This window comes from Platichthys flesus, chromosome 4 (assembly GCF_949316205.1).
Source record: "Platichthys flesus chromosome 4, fPlaFle2.1, whole genome shotgun sequence".
In the NCBI taxonomy this organism is placed as follows: Eukaryota; Metazoa; Chordata; class Actinopteri; order Pleuronectiformes; family Pleuronectidae; genus Platichthys; species Platichthys flesus.
In genome coordinates this window covers 24746038-24764306 of record NC_084948.1, presented here as the reverse complement: position 1 = coordinate 24764306, position 18269 = coordinate 24746038, and the positions used below count along the sequence as shown (strand labels likewise).

The window sequence follows — 18269 nt, the reverse complement described above, 5'->3', positions numbered from 1 at the left end:
CTACAAGCTGAGATAAGACTGTGATAAGACTGTGATCTTTCCAGAGGAAATAGAAGTCAAGATGACAGAACTGCAAATTGGCCTCAAAACACAAAAGACTTAACTGGAGGAAGACAAAGTCGGTTCAAAGAAAACACAAGCCACAAATAACAAGAGAAGGGAAACCAGGGAACCAGGGTTCGACTGATAGTTTGTGCTGATCAGATAATGGAGCTTTAGTTGTTTCTTACTTTTTGCATTAAATCAAAGTATTGTTTTAATGCACAAGTGAAACAATCATTATATATTTAGACCTGTATCAACATTTAGCATTTGCGGAGTCAGAGAAGGTGGATTCATTATATTTTTCCTCGTAGTTGAGAGGCTGTTTATTAGTGTTTTTTTGTTTTTGTTTATTATTATTATTTTAGAACGGCCTCGTCCTGAGCCAGCCGGAGATGTTCAAGCTCCGATCCTGCATCCGAAGGAAAACCGACTCCATCGACAAGCGATTCTGCTTCGACATCGAAGTGGTGGAGAGGTCTGTGATCTGCCTGCTCTGAACATGCTTCATCACTTTACCTGCACTGAAAACACAGAACCTGATATTCAAAGTTATTACCACCAACACCAGGATGTGGACATTTGTTTTTTATTTCTAGTTCTGAGAATGTATTTTAGGACAACATTTAAAACTATAGGGCAGACCAGGCCATTGATTTTTTGTCATTGAGATCCATGAAATATTAAGAAATCAAGGAAAATGTAGAATCTCACTATAAATAAGAAAGTGGAAATTAAATCCTGGATCTGACAAACCTGGCAACGCTAAGTAAATTGAATTAAAACGCTCATATTTAAACAGTTAACAGAGGTTAATTCTTCTTTTCTTTTTTTACACTTAACATATTTTTTGATTGAAGTTTAGTTGATGTTTTGTCCCTCATGCATTTTTATTTCCATTGAACCCGACTGGTTCTGGCAATGAACCCAGATTATCTGAGGGAGTAAACAGCATCAGAACCTGGTTTGATTCACATCTTCAAAGACCCCCGTTGACCAGTGATACATGTTGTCAGCTGTTTGTGTCCTGCATGTCTCTCTCTCTCTCTCTCTCTCTCTCTCTCTCTCTCTCTCTCCCCCCCCCCCTCTCTCTCTCGCTCTAGTTTGTTGTTGTACGTTCACGACGTCCGTATTGACTCTGCTTCTAAAACCAACTCCCGTCTCTTTTCTCTGTGTTCGTGTGGATGTAGAAATGACATCTGTCGTGGAACTCTTTTCAGACCGCTTCAGTTTTTCTATAAAGTCCGGTATGTGAACTGACCCGTGCTGCATGTGCTGCATGAACGTTCTGCTAATTGTTGCACTCACGCCACAATCTCAAACTTCTGATGTGATCAAAGGCAAATTTGTAATTCTTGAAACTTTTCCTAAATTCTCAATTAACCGCTTCACGAAGAATCAGACACCACTCAGTCAAGGATACAGACAATAGTTAAATTTCTACTTACCTGAATAAAATGTTGATTTATCTTGTTCCAATAATCAATTAATCATGTTGCCAAGATTGGAATCTCTTTTTAATTCATGGGAATATTCAAAACTGATTGGTATTGTGACCGGGCAGCGGGATAAGAGATTGGCCGAACATCAGACACCGTAAAGTGGCTCCCTGCTGATCAACAGTGGCTGCATTGATCAAGCCCAATTCATGAAAGCCCTGATAAGGATATTATTATGAATATTAAAGAACTCTCTCATCACAGTGTTGCTGCCGCGTCGCACCAGCCGCTGCCACCGCCACCGCTCACCCCTGGTGTTTGTTGCTGAGCATGGAGAATAACTGCAGTTTATTCTCAGGACAACTCATTTATCATAAACAGCGATGCCCCAAGGTGCTTATTCCAACCACAAGGACAATGTGGGCCAAGCTCCAGTCATCTTCAGGCTCATCCATTTATCCTTGTTATAATAAACATGCTGTTGCACCCACCGCACAGACACAAGCAGGCCAAAGGTCAAGGGTGTCTACACCCAGGTTACTGGTTAATTTAGTCACAGAAGGTATTTTAATTTGATCTGCTGGGATTGGGACACATCATTCTTATTATGAAAATTCAGCATGGAAACCCAATACACCTTTTTAAGAGAATATCAAAAGACAGAATGTCTGTTGGTAATTTTTCAGAGCCACACTCTCCACTATGTATTTCAATCAATCAATCAATTAATCAATCAATCAATCAATTAAATTGTATTTGTATTGCCCATATTCACAAATCACAGTTTGCCTCAATAGTCTCAACCCAAATTTAGGAAAGACTCACAAAAAAATCCCTTTTGACAACAATTGTGCTTCAACAAGTCAAAATGTCCGCTCTGGAAATATAGTTTTATGAACAGTGTTAAATTTTAAATCCTCAAAACAATAAAAACGGTCTCAATCTACAGCAACGTGTGTTTTTTTGAGTGTCCCCAGTTCTGTCCACAGATCTGTCAGCAGGTTGTTTTATGGGTTCACAGTAACGTGGGGTCTCTAGTCCTGCACAGACGTCTTCATGTTTTCTTCATAAACACACAAACACTGTGAAGAAATCTTAAAACCCAAAACTATCTGCATGTCAAAAACAACCCACAGAGGTTGTTTTTGTGTGCATGTGTGCATGTGTTATATTCGTTGTAACACATGCAACCTGACGTGGCTCCATGCTCGTGTACTAACTCTCACTACTGGTGGGGTGGAGTTTTTATTTGTATTTCTTTACAACCGTAATGATCAGACGAAGTCGTATCTACCGAGGCCAGGGCCACAAACGCTCGTGTGCGGTGACGGTGTGTGCATGTCGGGTGCCAAACAAACAAGGAATCACTCTAATCTCAAGCACACGTAGCTTTTCATGGCGGGGGGTGTGGAATGCGAACGCACCGAGCCGAGCGGGGGCACCGCATCGTTTGAGGGCAAGAATCTTTTGCACACAAGCTATTTTAGTTGCACTAGTCCTTTTATAGTGGTCTGAGCCAGTGTAAACATGCTCCATCCAGGGCCCCCCCCCCCCCAGCAGCACTGGGATCAGACTGAGACCAGCTTCTTCTCTGAAATCTGTCCAGGCATGGCGTCATGACCCTGCAGGCACCGTCAGAGGCCAACCGGAGATCCTGGCTGGAGGCCATGGATGGCAAAGAGCCGGTGAGGAACTGTTGCCAGATTGTCTTTGAAATATTCATGTTGTGCTCGATGCTCGTTTGGCCCGGGAAGGTTCGTCGTCACTGGCGCCCTCTACTGGTGGCGTCAGAGTAGAACCCATGACCTCACCGTCCAGCTTGTGCTAATAATAGGCCGGTCAAGGAGTGCTGGGAAACCAAATCATTCTTCTTCTTCTTCCTGGTATTGTGAAGAAAGGCTTTAATAATGACTTTTACAACCTTTTCTCTAGATTTACAACCTGCCGGCCATTCTGAGCAAAAGAGAAGAGAGTAAGTGTGTTTTTTATTTTTAATCCTTTCAAACCCTTTTTCTTGATTTTATCCTCTTTCATTTAATTCATCTTATTTTGGGGATGGTGATAAAATCCCCAACACACACACACATATCAAACAACACATTATGTCACCTTTGGCTACAGCGTGTGTGTTCATTAACACAATCACTTGACATACATGCACTCAGCTGACATGGTGAATCCTTCCAGCCCGGCGGGGGGGGGGGGGGGGGGGGGGGGTTGTATCTTATTAGTCAGAGCAGCGACACACTGGCAGAGCTTATTACTGCTGCCTGATGCGTGTTAACCCAGACAGTGATTGACATGTGTTGAACCCTCTCCTCCTGTTGTATTACAGCGTTTCTTAACGAGGCGGGATTTAACTTTGTGCGGAGATGCATTGACCTGGTGGAGACGAGAGGTGAGGGCCGTTCAGACACAACCACAACACAACACGCTGCGCCGGGGAATAACAATGAGCTCCATTCATCCGTCAGTGGCTGTGGCAAAGCGATGCTTGGGTTAGCCTTTGTTTCTCTCGTTCCACTTCTTTAATTCCCTTCTTCCTCTGGTCTCTCAGGCATAAACACACTGGGGCTGTACAGAATCGGAGGGGTCAACTCCAAAGTCCAGAGGCTGATGACTACAGTCTTTTGTGAGTAGCCTTGATATCACAAAAAGAAACACATGTTCCCACTCAACCCCCGAAGAATTGGGTCAAAATAGCCCCAAAATCAGACGTTTATGAATATTCATAATGAAAGGAAGAGTTTTTCTGCCCTTTCAGTGTTTCTTTATAGTATTTATATTTAATATCACTTCACATGACATACAGCAAAACAACCAGGTTTGATTCTGTCATTTCCAAATACCACGGTGGCCATAATCTTTAAATAATGATTATTTTCCATCATCTCAGGTTGAATCCTGAGCTTGAACAAACCTAGCGTGACCCTGTAGCGTGAGTGAAGAGGTCCTCCTGGTGGCGTGAGGGAGTAACAGCCATCTGGCCTTGCATCTGTCATTACCTTGTTAGATATACATTTAAAATAAATAGTCTGAGTGATTGAGTTAAGCCTGTAAAACCTGATCTCGGTCTCTGTGACACGAAACACACGTGATCATTTAGTCTTTTCCACGAGGAGACATTCTGTGTTTTTTAATGCTCCTTGTAAAAGCCGGGCCTGCCGGGTCGTGTCAGGCCGCCTCGCTTTCTCTTCAGACAGTTTACGGCTTAATCGTTGTGGGCGATATAAAAAACAAAGTGTGTTCCCCAACAGCCTCCAAGGCACCTGCGGATATGGACCTGGACCCGGAGACGTGGGACAACAAAACCATCACCAGCGGCCTGAAGAACTACCTCAGGTCAGCTCGCCCCTGCCAGCTGTGTGTCCTCAGCTGTCAGGAATCATCATTATCTCCCTAATGTCTCTTTGAGAACCTCGGCGGCGTGAGTCACACGCTCGCCGCTGACTCACTCATGGGGGGGGGGGGGTGCGGTGAAAAAGAGCTGTGTCACTCAGGGAATAAAAAACTCTTCTCTTTATCCACCAGGTGTCTCTCCGAGCCGCTGATGACCTTCAGGCTCCACAAGGACTTCCTCCTGGCTGTCAGTAAGTCACGAGCAGTTACTAACAATCATATTCTAATAATAATACTTCATATTCTCTCATTATTACACATGTGGGATTATTACATTAGCAGAGAAAACACTCCCGTCAGATGAATTGTTTGAAGAGGGAGAGGCTTTGAACTGAACCAAGATTTAAAATCATTTCATTTGAAGATTTCAATGTTTCAACAGGAGGAAAATCAAACAAGCAACGATTGCACCAATTAAACTCTTTGCATCTCAGAGAACGGCAGTCATATTCAGTCATATTCAGTTTATAGACTTAGCAGATGGATTCACAACTGCACTGTCAGTGTATTTAGCTCCAGAATAATCTATCGTCACCATCCTAATTGTTTTATATCAATTTGCCTTCTCTCAGAGTCAGACGATCAGAACTACCGGGTGTGTGCCGTCCACGCCCTGGTGCACAAGCTGCCCGAGAGGAACAAAGAGATGCTGGAGCTGCTGTTGAAACATCTCGTCACGTACGTAGTTCTGCACGGATTATATTGTCCTCATGGTAGTTCCTCATATTGTCCTTCATACACGAGACGTTATTATCTGTTGAGGAATAAGACAAAACTAAGTTTGCGTTTGGCAGTGTGTGATTCCCGTTGTGTCCACCTGCAGTGTTTCCACACAAAACCAGTGCAACCTGATGACAGTGTCCAACCTGGGGGTCATCTTCGGCCCCACCCTGATGCGCTCACAGGAGGAGACTGTGGCCGCCATGATGAACATCAAGTTCCAGAACATCGTGGTGGAAATACTCATTGAGAACTTCAACAAAGTGAGTCACAGCTTTAAAAATCCTGCTTGTAATACACCCTCAATATTCAGGAGAGTCATTAATATTCTTTCCTGGACCTGGACCAGATCTTCCACCAGCCTCCGGACCCCAACGTGCCCCTGCCCCAGCCACAGAGCCGGCCGGGCTCTCGCCGGAGCCGGGCCATCTGCCTGACGACGGGGCCCCGGAAGCCCCGCAGCCTCTACACCCCGACACTTTGTCTGGCAGACGCAGAAAGTGAGTACCCGAAGCGGTGATCGCCCACCGCAGGTCATCGCACCGCCATTTGCCAAAATCCGTCAGGGGGCATTTCATATTTCTCAGACATCTGCACAGTTCCTGACGGTTTCTCCTCTTACGAGCTGGATTTTATGAATAAATGGATCTTTCTCTAAGTCATAAACTAACCACCTCCTCACTCGGCAGCAGGTTTTAATGAGGGCTTTGTATTCCTCCTCTCTGGTCCCTGCATAGGTGACACTCTGAGCAGCAGTCCGGGCAGCACCCCCATGGGCAGCATGGAGTCCCTGTCCTCCCACTCCTCTGAGCAGAACGCCTCCTCCAAAACCGCCTCCTCCGCCCAGGTGAAGGAGAAGTCGCAGCCTGACCTCCGCCGGACGCCGTCGACGCTCTCCATCGGCCCCAGGAGCGCCGCGGGGGTCAGCAGCCCCGAGTCCAGCTCCAGGGAGGACGCGGGGCGCACGGACGGGGAGTCGGAGGACGCCCTCAGCCTGTCCTCGGTCGGCACCGCGCCCTGGCTGTCTCCCGCACCCAAAAAGGCCCCACACGTCCGCACCGACCTGCGGCCGCCACTGCTGCCGAGCCGCTCGCCTGCTCCCTCCCTGAAATCACTGCATATAACTGAAGGTGGGACAACCAGCGGGTGATCCGTCAGGCCTGCCCGTCATTAGCCCATCGATTATGTCTCCCTGGCTGTAACGAAGGGGAAAGTAACCTCATGAAAGTGTCATTTTCCAGAATGGATTCGTAAACTGGATTGTTTTATTGTCATAACTTCTTCCTCCAGGACGTGGTCCTTTCAAAGAGTGATAGGCCCCCCCCCCCCCCCCCATCCCCTTTAAGCATGATTTAAATACCTGCATTAAAATCTTTCCGACACGGATCATTCCCTGAGTTATTTGATGTGTTTCAAACTTTTTTTACTGTCTTTTTTTTCTCATTTACCGGCAGAAGAGAACTTATTATTTGTGTCTCTGCCTCCAGGCCACAGGAGCTGCTCCGGATCCGTCCAGAGTCTGTCAGCGCCGGAGCCCAGGGAGAGCCTGAAGCCTGCGGGGCACCCGGACCTGCCCCCCAAACAAGTCCTCCGCCGCCGGCTGGACACCTCCGTGGGCAACGGATACCAACGACCTGGCTCAGTGTAATGACTCTACATCGCTGCTCTGATACCGGTCCTCGTCATTAGTATCATTGTGTTCAGGGCGTGTCTGAAAGCAGCTGGTAGAGCTGAGCGATGAGAAACATGTTTAAATCTGTCTGTATTGATAAGTACCACGATAAATATCACAATATTTTCCTTTTAAGTTTAAAGTTTTTGCTTCTGAGTGAAGGTTTTGGGTATAAACTTCTGTATGAGCTGAAAATGACAAATACTTGATAAACATGAAATCAGTGGGCTATTCCTCCTCACTGTGCACAATGCATTAGCAATATATTTATATTTATTTGGAATGTAGATATTATGTCATTGCCCAGCCGTATTTTGAATTAGGTCACTTGTTTCAATTGTATATCTGATATCTCTGGGTTTAAGCTGTTGTCTGAGGACTTAAAGCAGTTTCCTTGGCTCTGAACATCTTAAACATACCAGGCATATCTCCCTGTTTTCATCATTTAATGATACAATTTATTAATGAATGCATACCTATAATATTCTCTTTGGGCATGTTGAGGATAAAAAGTCCTGTTTCCCACTGGGAGAACGCAGGTTTTTGGATCAGTGTGGTAAAGGCCAGCAGAGATTACGCTGAGCGTTTCCAGGAAATGAGAGTAAGTCACGGAGCCACGACTCCCTGTCTCCACCTCCTCCTCCTCCTCCTCCTCCTCCTCCTCCTCCTCCTCCTCCTCCTCCTCCTCCTCCTCCCTCTGTCTGTGACTGTGCAGCTTCGAGAGCTCTCTGAGATCACATGAGTATGTGTGAGCAGATTTATGTCTGTTTTCCTCTACGTTGGGAGAACTGGCTTTAATTATACTCAACCAGTTCCTGGGTTGACATGACCCAGCAGCCCGTCTGCGCTCGGTTCTGCCGGGACAAATAGATTGTTCGACTTGTCTTGTTGTGTGTGTGTGTGTGTGTGTGTGTGTGTGTGTGTGTGTGTGTGTGTGTGTGTGAGGAGCCGGTCACATGGCATCTCAAGTAGCTGTCCTTGTGTAGCACCCACCCGGCTCGCCCCGAGGTGAAGCTGCCCCCCTTGACTCCCAGGCTGTGCAGGTTCGAGAGCAGCCCTGTTATGTGTATTTTCACCTGGTTTTAAAAAGCTGAAGCTCGGTCCGCCCGGAGGAAGGAACCCTCCCGCCTCTCACCTCCTTCTAGACAATGAGGAATGCAGGCACGGCCAAGAGGAAAGTGCACCGACTGGTTTTAGACGGAAAAGGTCAGATAGGGTTGAACTTCTCTCTCTGGGGGGAGCACTGCCACTCGAGTTGATTAATACCAGTATTGCTTTTATAATCATCTAATCACAGGAGCTGTTTTTATTCCTATGACAAAATATGTTTGTAATCCTTGATTTATTGATCTGTTGTTTTTTTCTAATGGTTGCAGGGTTGCTGCAAGAGCACTGCTGTTTGAAAACATCCCGTCCCAGTCAGTTCCAGTCGGAAGGTGCCATTAAAACCATGACACAGCAGTTTTAACCTTATTACCCCCCCACACACACACATCTCATCTCTTCTGGTTTTTTATCTGCTTGCTTGTCTTCACAGAGACGCCAAGGCGATGTACTCCTGTGAGGCAGAGCACAGCCATGAGCTCAGCTTCCCCCAGGGGGCGCACTTCACAAACGGTGAGCAGAGCCAGAGATTACAGTGCTACAGCAGTCTTCTCTCTCACCACAGCTCACATGCCTCCTATGCGTAGGCCGACCGGACATCTGAGCCCTGCACTCTGCCAATTCCCAGTGTTGCGTGGACGCATAGAATGAATCTTTGCTCTTAGCGTGACACCCACATAATCATTTGCTAAAGAAACAAACAGCCCCAGGGGATTTTTGTCTTTATTGCCTCTCTGCTTTTTCCATGAAGAGATGACTTGGCTCACAACCAGTGCAAGCAGGTCACTGTAACCCAGAGATGGAAGGCACCAGTGCCTGTTCCCTGTTCACACAGCAGAGCCAGCAGCCAAACGCGGAAACATCAACAAACGCTCCCCAGCAGTTTCCAGCAGCCAAAGCACTTTAACGGCCGATTCGTCCTCCTCGTCCCTATTCAGCAGATCTGATCATTACCCAAGCTGCTTCTCTTGATTCTGATTGAACCCCAGCTGTCGTTCACCTCGTTGTTTTACTGGTTTCTACTCTTAAGTGTGTGATTAAGTAACACTATCCCAAGTTCGAGCCGGAAAAATGCTCTGCAGGGACTGAATTAATGAGCCGCCTGACCCCGAGTCTTCCTTGATCTGCTTTAAATGTTTATTCGTCTGCCTAATAGCGTCTTTAGTTGTTTTGTGGTATTCTCTTAGTCCGGTGAATTAATGTAATTAGATCCAACCCCAGTGATTCTCATCAGATTACACTAAATCTGCTTCTCTTGTCTTTCACTGAAGTATTTTTATTATTGTTCTCTCTCTCTCTTGCTCCTGTAGTTTATCCCTCTGTTGAACCAGGCTGGCTCCAAGCAACATACGAGGGGAGAACCGGTTTAATCCCCGAGAATTATGTTGTCTTCCTCTAACAGGTGGTGAACGCTGCATCTCTTTCCTGGTATCCATGGAAGAAAAAAAAAGAAATACAAGATGTGGTTGTTTGCTGCTCATTATCGTGTCGAGTTGCCAATTATCACTGGCAACCAACATTTCTGCATTTTATGTATTCTTCAAGTAGAGCAGTAATTGTTTTAACATGTGTGTGTGTGTGTGTGTGTCTTTGTTCAAGAGTGTGGTGTTTCAGTTTGAGGACAGGATTTTTTGTTTTATTTCACATTTAGATTGTGTAACTCTTGCACTCAAATACAGCCGCTTGTGCTCAAACTGGGATATTTAAGAGTTAGGTAAAGATAGTTGCTCTTCCCCTCGTGCTCGCGCTGCTTCTCAAATGTCTGCTCTCGGATTTCTCCTCAGTTTTTCTTTGTGCAACAAATCCGTCAAAAATTCTCCCAACCAATAGAACTCAAGGTGCAGTTGCCTCGCTGGTACTGTTTGCAAAAAAACACACAGACGGTAACAAGAAGCAGCACGGCGTCTATTGTGTTCTCAAAGCTGCTGTCAACAGTGTTCCCGTCACTAGTTAGTGATCGGGAACACTGTGTGCATGAAGTAACCACCCGAACGTACAAGACTCTAACAGAAGTAAAGCTATAACACCCACAACGAGGGCGGGACAATTGTGTTCTTTCCATGAGCTGAAGCTGAAGTGCAGGGGCGAGCTGACCTGAGGTAGAAAATATCTGCACATTTGAGCACAAGCGGGGCTGTTTGAGTGCAAGCTCAGTGTTTTGATTGAAATCATTGCAAAATCCGACCTTGACATCAGTGAGTTCGGCTCTCGAACTGAAACACAACTTTGTATTAACGGTCCTCAAAGTTCAAAGTTCAAAGTGTACCTCCATTTTCTATAACGCCTCCATTGTGTGTTAAATGCTAAGAAAAAAAATGGATGTAAATGTTTGTATATGAAATGAACCGTCGACTGCACTGATGTTTTTTTTTTTTATAGTCCCAGTTTTTAACCTTTAAAGATTCACAAAAACAATCACAACATCAATTTCACACGTTTTATTCTCAGAAATATGTAATAATAATATATCTTCAAACTTCCCAGTAATATCACCATAAACTTTCAGCAAGAGCTTCATGAAAATCTGCACAGGCTCATAAACATTCGTCTGTATTAACTGTAATTCAACAAACTGTGATTTTTTTAAAGTAAGGATATTAATCTAGTCTATGAGTAAAAACGATAATGGGGGGGGGGGGGTTTGCACCTTAACTCTCTTGTTTATGGCCTGTGATGGATGTTTGACCACTGAACCTGCTCACTGCTGCCGTGCACTTTCTGGTTAGCTACACAGCACTGTACTGTACATTGAAGCTCATACGTTAACCTGTAGTCGCTAATCAAACGATATTTACCTTCTGTAGCTGTTTATTCATATAAATTATCACGTCAAATATAAAAAAAAAGTGTTTTTATAACATCACGAATGCTTCTTTCATGAGGTGGAACCTTCAGCTCATGCTGATGCTTGTTGTGGTACTTTTTACTCGCTAGTACACTGGTGTACTAGCAATGACAATGTATTCGATTGTGTATCCATATTTAATTTTTCTGCCACTGTCGAAACCTTTCCAAAGTAGAAAGTTATCTAAAAAGTTAAAAATAACAACAATAAATCCTTTTACTTCTTCATTTACAAACTGTTGCTCCAAAAATAAACTTCCTCTGGAGGCCATAAATGTATTTCTGAAGTTATTTGAGAATCTCACACTTGCCAAGATCCTGGTGTTCTTTTCTATTTGCACCTTTTAAGAAAGCAAAGTGACCTTTAAGGGTCACGAGGGAACGACACTCCCCGACCGTCTGAGTTCAGACCACGAAAATGACGTCAGTTTCCTGTCTAAGTAATCACCTGGCATCTTTGTTTTGATTTCTTTTCTATACTGGCAGGCTTGTTCCCCTTGGAATCATCCACTGTGTCTTCACGGTGCATGAACATGTCTATAAATAAATAGCGTGATTCATTACACCACCGCTTCCATATTCTTTGTCAGAGAACTTGAACTTGAAATTCACCATGTGGACCATCTTAATTTGTATTAGTTGTTGGAGGGTTGAATGCCTTTATCTCTCTGTGTTGCTACTTTTAAACATAGTCCTGCTTTTCAGTTTTATTAGGAGTAGACAGGATGTGGGTTCCTTCCTCTCCACAGTTAAATTTGGGTTTATTGCACATTTGTATACCTTCGTCAAGGCAGGTTTATTTATTTCACTTAAATAGAATCCGGTGTAAAGTTAAGTCCATTAGTTTTAAGGATTTCTTGATATTGTATTGAATTAAATCCATCACATGTGTGAGACTTATCTGTCATGTGGAGTTTTTTATATGGATTTAGAAAATTAATAAATTAGAAATCTCTATTTTAAAAATAACACATTTAGGGCACTGAGCTGTGTTGGCAGAGATTTGCACCGACTCCACTAATTCACTCACCTGGTTATTCATGTAGTTTTTTCATCTCTACCACGGAGGTGACGCTTGTTTTAGTGGTTATATATTATATATATTTGGTAATTTTCTGGACCCAAGAAGAACCCATAACATTTGGTTCCCAGAGAATAATTTTGGGATCTTAATAAAAGAAATCCAGCATATTTAGAGGACTGATATATAAATATACACGGTTTAAACATGTGTTTTAAAGAGAGTGGTCTTCCTCCCTGTCGAAGGTGCTGTTAACCCTGAAATAACAGGATTATTTTTAAGTGGCAGGTTTCTGCGTCTCCTTTATTAAGGAAACACTTTGCGTCAGAAACACTGAATATTTGTGCTATAGTACAAAAATATCTCCAGAGGTTCTCGAACCCAGCTGTTGACCATCTGTACACAGAGGCCAGAATGGGAGAGGGCGGCTGCACCAGATTCACACAGAGGAGCTAAATGGATTCATGCCTCTGAGATCATAATATTCAAGATGGTTCTCGGCTTTAAAACATGTTTCTAAGGAACGTGTTCATTGTAGTTCACCTCATGAAGAGCGTCAGAGGCGGTTTGGCAAATTACAGATGACTTGACCACATTTGTAATCGCTGGGTCGCTGAGTCATCCCGTCTCAGGATGAGTCCACAGCGCCGTCACTTGCTGTGGAATAAGAGGGGCCTCACCATGCCGGCCAGGACCTTGGGAAGCTGGGAGGCAATGACCTCTGACATCATCTCTGGAAACTCCACTTTCATGGCGTCGGCCTGGATGAAGGTGCTCAGACAGAACAGGTTGACCTTCTTCACTATCTGTCGGAGGGGAGACATGCAGACGGTGTGTCTTAGAGAGACAGATTGAGACATGTGAATTTATGGGGGGGTTTCTTTGTGCTCAGCTGAGCCGAGGGAGCCTACATCGTGTATGGTGTCCATGAGTTTGGTGAGGTGGAAGAACCGCTGGGAGCTGGCCATCATGCCCTTGTCCCTCATGTGGATCGCCTTGGTCAGCTCCCGGATGTAGTTCTGTCTCATGTCTTCAAACACTGCCTGGCTCTTGAGTCCCTCGAGAGGCACTGAGGAGGAGACAGATTCAGAACAATGATTTCTCCAAACATGCACAGTGGAAACAAATATAGAAAAGAGACGATTCAGTCAAGCTTTGTTGTTTTTTAACATAACAAAACACTGTGTTGTTTTTCAGTCTGTGTAAAACTCGATAGCAGCTGCTACATAAATCCTGACAAGGTCCCGTCGCCCAGTGCAACACTCAACACTCCCTCTTCTTGTGCAGCAGCTCCACAGCAGATTGTTATCTCAGCCTCACATCTCTGTTTGTGACACTTTTCTGCTGGATGCTTTTAATTCAAACAAAGGTCAATGTTGCAGGAAAAAAGCGATTCGGGAGGTGCTTAGTCTTTTTTACCTGTGTTGAGCAGTATTATGGCCTTCATGCAGAGAAACTCCTCGCGGGTGACTTGCAGATTTGAAAACTCCTGAGGGATGAACTGAATCGCCAGGCACAGGTCGTAAATCGGAGTTCTCCTCATCTGCTCCCTGACGGGAAAGAAAAAAAACAAAAAATGGTTTCCAGACATCTCCAGAGCTGGTTTGTGAATACATGGGTCGGTGTCACATCTTTGACATCTTCTACTTACTGGCTGAGAACCAGGTCGGGGGCGAAGTATAGATATTCACTGGTGACGTTCTGGAAGGAGCGCCACCCGAGCGAGAACACCATCAGGTTCATCCACGAGTACTGGATCAGGGTCATCTGATCGGTGATGTGAAGGTTACGAAATCCTAGGAAAGAAAAGAACATTTTTGATTTTAACATTTCCTCTCATATCCAATAATCATGGCTTCTCTCTCAGACACCTTCAGCGAGGCCCGGTCAGTGGATGGCCTCGGTGACAGTTAGGTGGCCCTGAGCCGAGCGGGCCGTTACCTGGCAAAGACTTGGACCACTTGACGATCCACAGCAGCTGTTTCTCACACAGCCGGTTGAGACTGGTGAGCAGGAGACTGGGCACGTCGGACTGGGAGTTGTCGTAGCCAGAGTACATGACGTCTGGCTCGATGTTTTCCAGGATGCTGAGGAGCTGCTGGCTGAGCTGCACCTCGCGGATGCTCGGGATGCAAGACATGGAGCTCAAGGCCTGGCTGTCGGCGGACATGGCCAAGTGGGACTGGAACATCAGGGACGGGGCCAGGCCCAGGGTCTTCAGGGCCCCGAAGCGCTTCAGCTTCCTGCCTGTGGCACAGACACAAGAACCCGGTCAGATTTGACGATGAAGAGCACAATCTGGGCCGATAACACACCAGAGAGCTGCGGCTTTTATTTTCTGTATTCCAACTGAATTTACAATTTCAGTGTGGACGTTGAAAAGCAGTTAAATATCTATTTTTTATGTTAACACAGCATATTGTCTTTATTTTAATCAAATCGAAATCACAACTAACTGAAAAGATATTTTGCAATGTGGGACTCTGGTGTCGCATCAATTTCTCATTACTCTTTCATCTTTGCCTTATAGGTGCATTAGCTCTGTGCAGAAACAGAAAACCTACCTCCGAGCATCATCCCGGCTTGGTAACACTTCCTGAGGCGACACGCTGGGCAATTTTTCCTCCGGATTTTGTCCACAATGCAGTCGTTTCGCCCGGCGCACAGATAGCTGTGATGGCCTGTTGAGGGAAAATACACACAATTTTAACACTCAGGTACGTGAGGGAGGAGGAGAGGCACATAATGAGGTCGGGGGAGCGTGGGGGGGGGGGGAAGAGAAAGGGCTCTTGGCTATTAGCGCCGCTGCTCCACTCCACTCGGAGGCAGGAGTTCTGAGGAGAGAGCTAAGGAAGAAAATTAGATGGAGGCTGTGAGGACAGAATGACACGGCCGCGGTGAGACACAGTGGCTCTTACATATCTCACATCACCAGATAACGAGGGAAAAATAAGTCCGAGGCGAGGAACACGGTGAACACTGGTCAGTGTGATACTGTTGCTATAATAACCTTTTAACAACTACCATTGAAGGTCAGTCAAATTTGATGCAGTAACTCCCTCTTTCCGTGCACCAGTGCGTTCACGGGGGGGCATGAGAGAGCTGATATCAGAGATTATAATCCCTCCTTTGGGGTTTGGGTTTATTTGCGTGTCCCGGCACCCACTGATCAGCTGACAGACTTCATAAATCATCGTAACTTTAATTCACAGGGACCGTAAATATGTAATATTAGAGAGTAATGGAGTATGGTGATAAAGGGGGCGAGAGAATACACATGCACTAACAGAACCAAAACAAAAGATACACTATTCACTGTGTTGGAGATAGAGGCAGAGAAATGAAAAACAAAGAGATAGGGTCGATAAAACAAAAAGAACTGGGCAGAATAAAGGCATTTAAGAATCTACTGTATCGGACGATGGCTTCATTTCCCAGTTACGTGTCTTGCAAGTGTGACTGGAAATGTGTAGTCACAACTAAAACTGCATGTAAAGAGTTGGATAATAAGGACTCAACATGTCCAGGAGCAGCTATTATGTTTCCTTGTCTTTCTCTTACCTTCCACGGCTCTTTTAAAAAAGACTTTACAGCTGCCACAGGTCAGAACTCCGTAGTGACAACCCGAAGCCTCGTCGCCGCAAATCACACACTGCCTCTGCGGCGGCATACTGGGGAGAGAGAGGAGAAGAGAAAGCACATGAAGCAAAATTCAAATAAGAGATTTATTTGTTTCATAAAAAGGCAAAAACTCAATGTGGATCTAATTAAACAGTCTCTGTTTTCATTGTCTAACCCTTGACTTGTTTCAAAGCTTACTGAAGAGGCATGTTTACATGTTTACAGAGTAAGATGAGACTGAGAATTACCCATAAGGATCCTTTTTATATTTAAGAGTTTGTAGATGGATTTTTAACGAGCTTCCTGCTGCTCTTAAGTGGAAGAACATTATTTTTTTAGGAGATCTAGAGTATAGAACAAGTTAATGAAAATTAAACTTGAATGACAGAGTTTCCATGAGATGGGGATTTCGGTTGAGATACAGAAAAGTCGGTGATGTTGTTCTTCAAATTCTCATAAAGTAGACTGACAAATAAACTTCTTATTAACTCACTGATCATGAACTCACATTGATTATTAAGTTTAATTCACATCACAGAGTTAGTTTTAAAGTTTAGTTGTAACTCAAACAAGTTCATATTACCTCCGGCACTTAAAAGTGAGAGTTTACAGAATGTATATAGTTTTAGTTTTGTATTGTATTTAACTTTTTTTTAATAATAAGCTCTTTTCACTTTGCTTTTCTTTTAATTATTCCAGTGCTGTGTAAACTTACCCGGGGAACCCAGTGAAGGGTGACTGGTTCCTCTGGGCGAGGGCCTGGGTCTGGATCCCCTCATAGCCGCCGACGGCGAAGGGGTCGTCGGTCACACCTGTGGACTGGCACCAGTACTGGGGCTCGGCTGGCATCGGCCACCGGGCCACCTCGTTCTTATACAAGAACGATCCAGGCTGCGCTGCTGTCTGGATGTTTGCGTCAAAGTTGATGCCTGTCTTCCCGGATGACCCGCATCTGGAGTCGGCCCGCACCTGGCCCAGCGCCGGCAGCTGCTCCGGCTGGTTGAGGTCCATCAGGAAGTTTGGAGACACGTCCAGCACCGGCCGAGGAGCCGCGGTGGCTGCCGGCCTGAACCTCGACGCCTCCGCGTCACTGAGCCCCAGGAGAGCCGGGATCTCCGGTGATGGATCAAAGTTGGGACACGGGGTCTCCATAATCCCCGAGGGCTCCTTCTCGTCCTTGATGAATTTATACGCTCCGGTTGTCAGTGCGCCGGGCAAACTGTCCACGTCCGTCCTCTGAACTTTGACAAAGTCTTCCCACGGCACATTGGTACACTTCAGAAACTCACTGCCGCGGTCGTAAAAGTGTTTTGAAGCATCGAGTAAGTTACAATCTTTAAAAACTGCGCCGTCGACGCTCGAGTGGAGCCCGTGGATCAGTGCGCCGCCGCCGTTGGAGAAATTACGCACGGAGGACGCCATGCAAGTTAGAGCCTGTGCCTCGCTGGACAGTTTAATATTAACGTACCCGGCTTCACTGGAGTCCCCCAGTCGCGTGTCGGTGGAATCGACGATGGCGACACACATGGAGCTCATCCTTCCGTTCATCTTCTTCTCCATCGTGTGAAGCTCGAGGCGCGCAGCAGCAGATATGTGGAGCGCGTCCGGAGGCTGGACGCGGGGTGGCACGTTGTGGCTCAGAGAACCCTCCTGTAATCCTCCTCCCTTTTCTCAGAAAAAGACCTCGACTTCGTTCTTTCTTCCAGTGAACCGTCTCTTTTTCCTTCAAGTTGAACAGCTGATGAGAGAGAAACACAACGATACACTATTTTCTAACCTGTTCTTGCTTCTGAGGAATCACTCGTGCGTAATTACGAGTCCTGCCAGAAGAAAAGCCCTGACATATTTGGATGAATTACAAAGTGTCGTCTCCTTGTTCTTGTGTGTTGCAAGTTTTTTAAAGTTGAATAGAAGCTCAAGAGTAACTTGCTTCAGTCTGACTCAACCCCGGAGGAGCTGCCAAGAGAATAGACACAGGCTGGAGAAATGTGTGGAGTTACACGACTTTAACTGGAGACCTGCGATAACATATCCAGCCAATGGGGAGAGTCAGCAATGGATTTCCTGACTGTCAAGGGCCATTAGTCGCCCCCCCCCCCCCCCCCTTATCATAGATAAGATGCAACATGAGGACACGTTTGGCCAATGTAAGATAATATTGGGAATAAAACCAGACATATTATAATACTTGGCTGAACTAAGTAAATAAACACTTCAAATGCGAATTCGTCATCAAAATCAAATGTTATTGTTGTTAGAGACTTAAGACAAAATCATTTATCTAATTTGTGCTTTAACCATTTATAACTTTGAAACATCCAATCTGTGGCAGGTCTGAAATAAAATCAAAGCAATTATTTGTTTGTCTTTAAATTTTACTGATTATTTAGCAAGATTTTATTCATAA

General features: G+C 45.2%; 2 protein-coding genes across 3 annotated transcripts in view; one reads left to right on the top strand and one right to left on the bottom strand.

Moving 5' to 3' along the window:
- The window catches only part of LOC133951547 (rho GTPase-activating protein 42), a gene marked incomplete in the record, with an annotated part of 66751 nt that extends 54966 nt beyond the window's left edge, over positions 1-11785 (top strand). Inside the window, 16 exon segments of one of the 2 annotated variants that reach the window (XM_062385555.1) lie at positions 411-520; positions 1233-1289; positions 3088-3166; positions 3414-3453; positions 3817-3879; positions 4039-4113; positions 4739-4823; positions 5013-5071; positions 5453-5558; positions 5704-5863; positions 5950-6100; positions 6338-6730; positions 7088-7244; positions 8649-8708; positions 8810-8889; positions 9687-11785. In XM_062385555.1, coding sequence (XP_062241539.1) covers positions 411-520; positions 1233-1289; positions 3088-3166; positions 3414-3453; positions 3817-3879; positions 4039-4113; positions 4739-4823; positions 5013-5071; positions 5453-5558; positions 5704-5863; positions 5950-6100; positions 6338-6730; positions 7088-7244; positions 8649-8708; positions 8810-8889; positions 9687-9775 — 1764 coding nt within the window. 2 annotated transcript variants of the gene reach the window in all.
- On the bottom strand, positions 10800-17740 carry pgr (progesterone receptor). Its single transcript, XM_062385558.1, has 8 exons — positions 16578-17740; positions 15803-15912; positions 14806-14922; positions 14183-14488; positions 13893-14037; positions 13661-13791; positions 13153-13310; positions 10800-13047 (listed from the first exon to the last, which is right to left on the bottom strand). The coding sequence occupies exons 1-8, from the start codon at positions 17420-17422 to the stop codon at positions 12892-12894; spliced, it is 1968 nt and encodes a 655-aa protein (XP_062241542.1). The 5' UTR covers positions 17423-17740; the 3' UTR covers positions 10800-12891.
- Between the last annotated feature and the right edge of the window lie 529 nt (positions 17741-18269).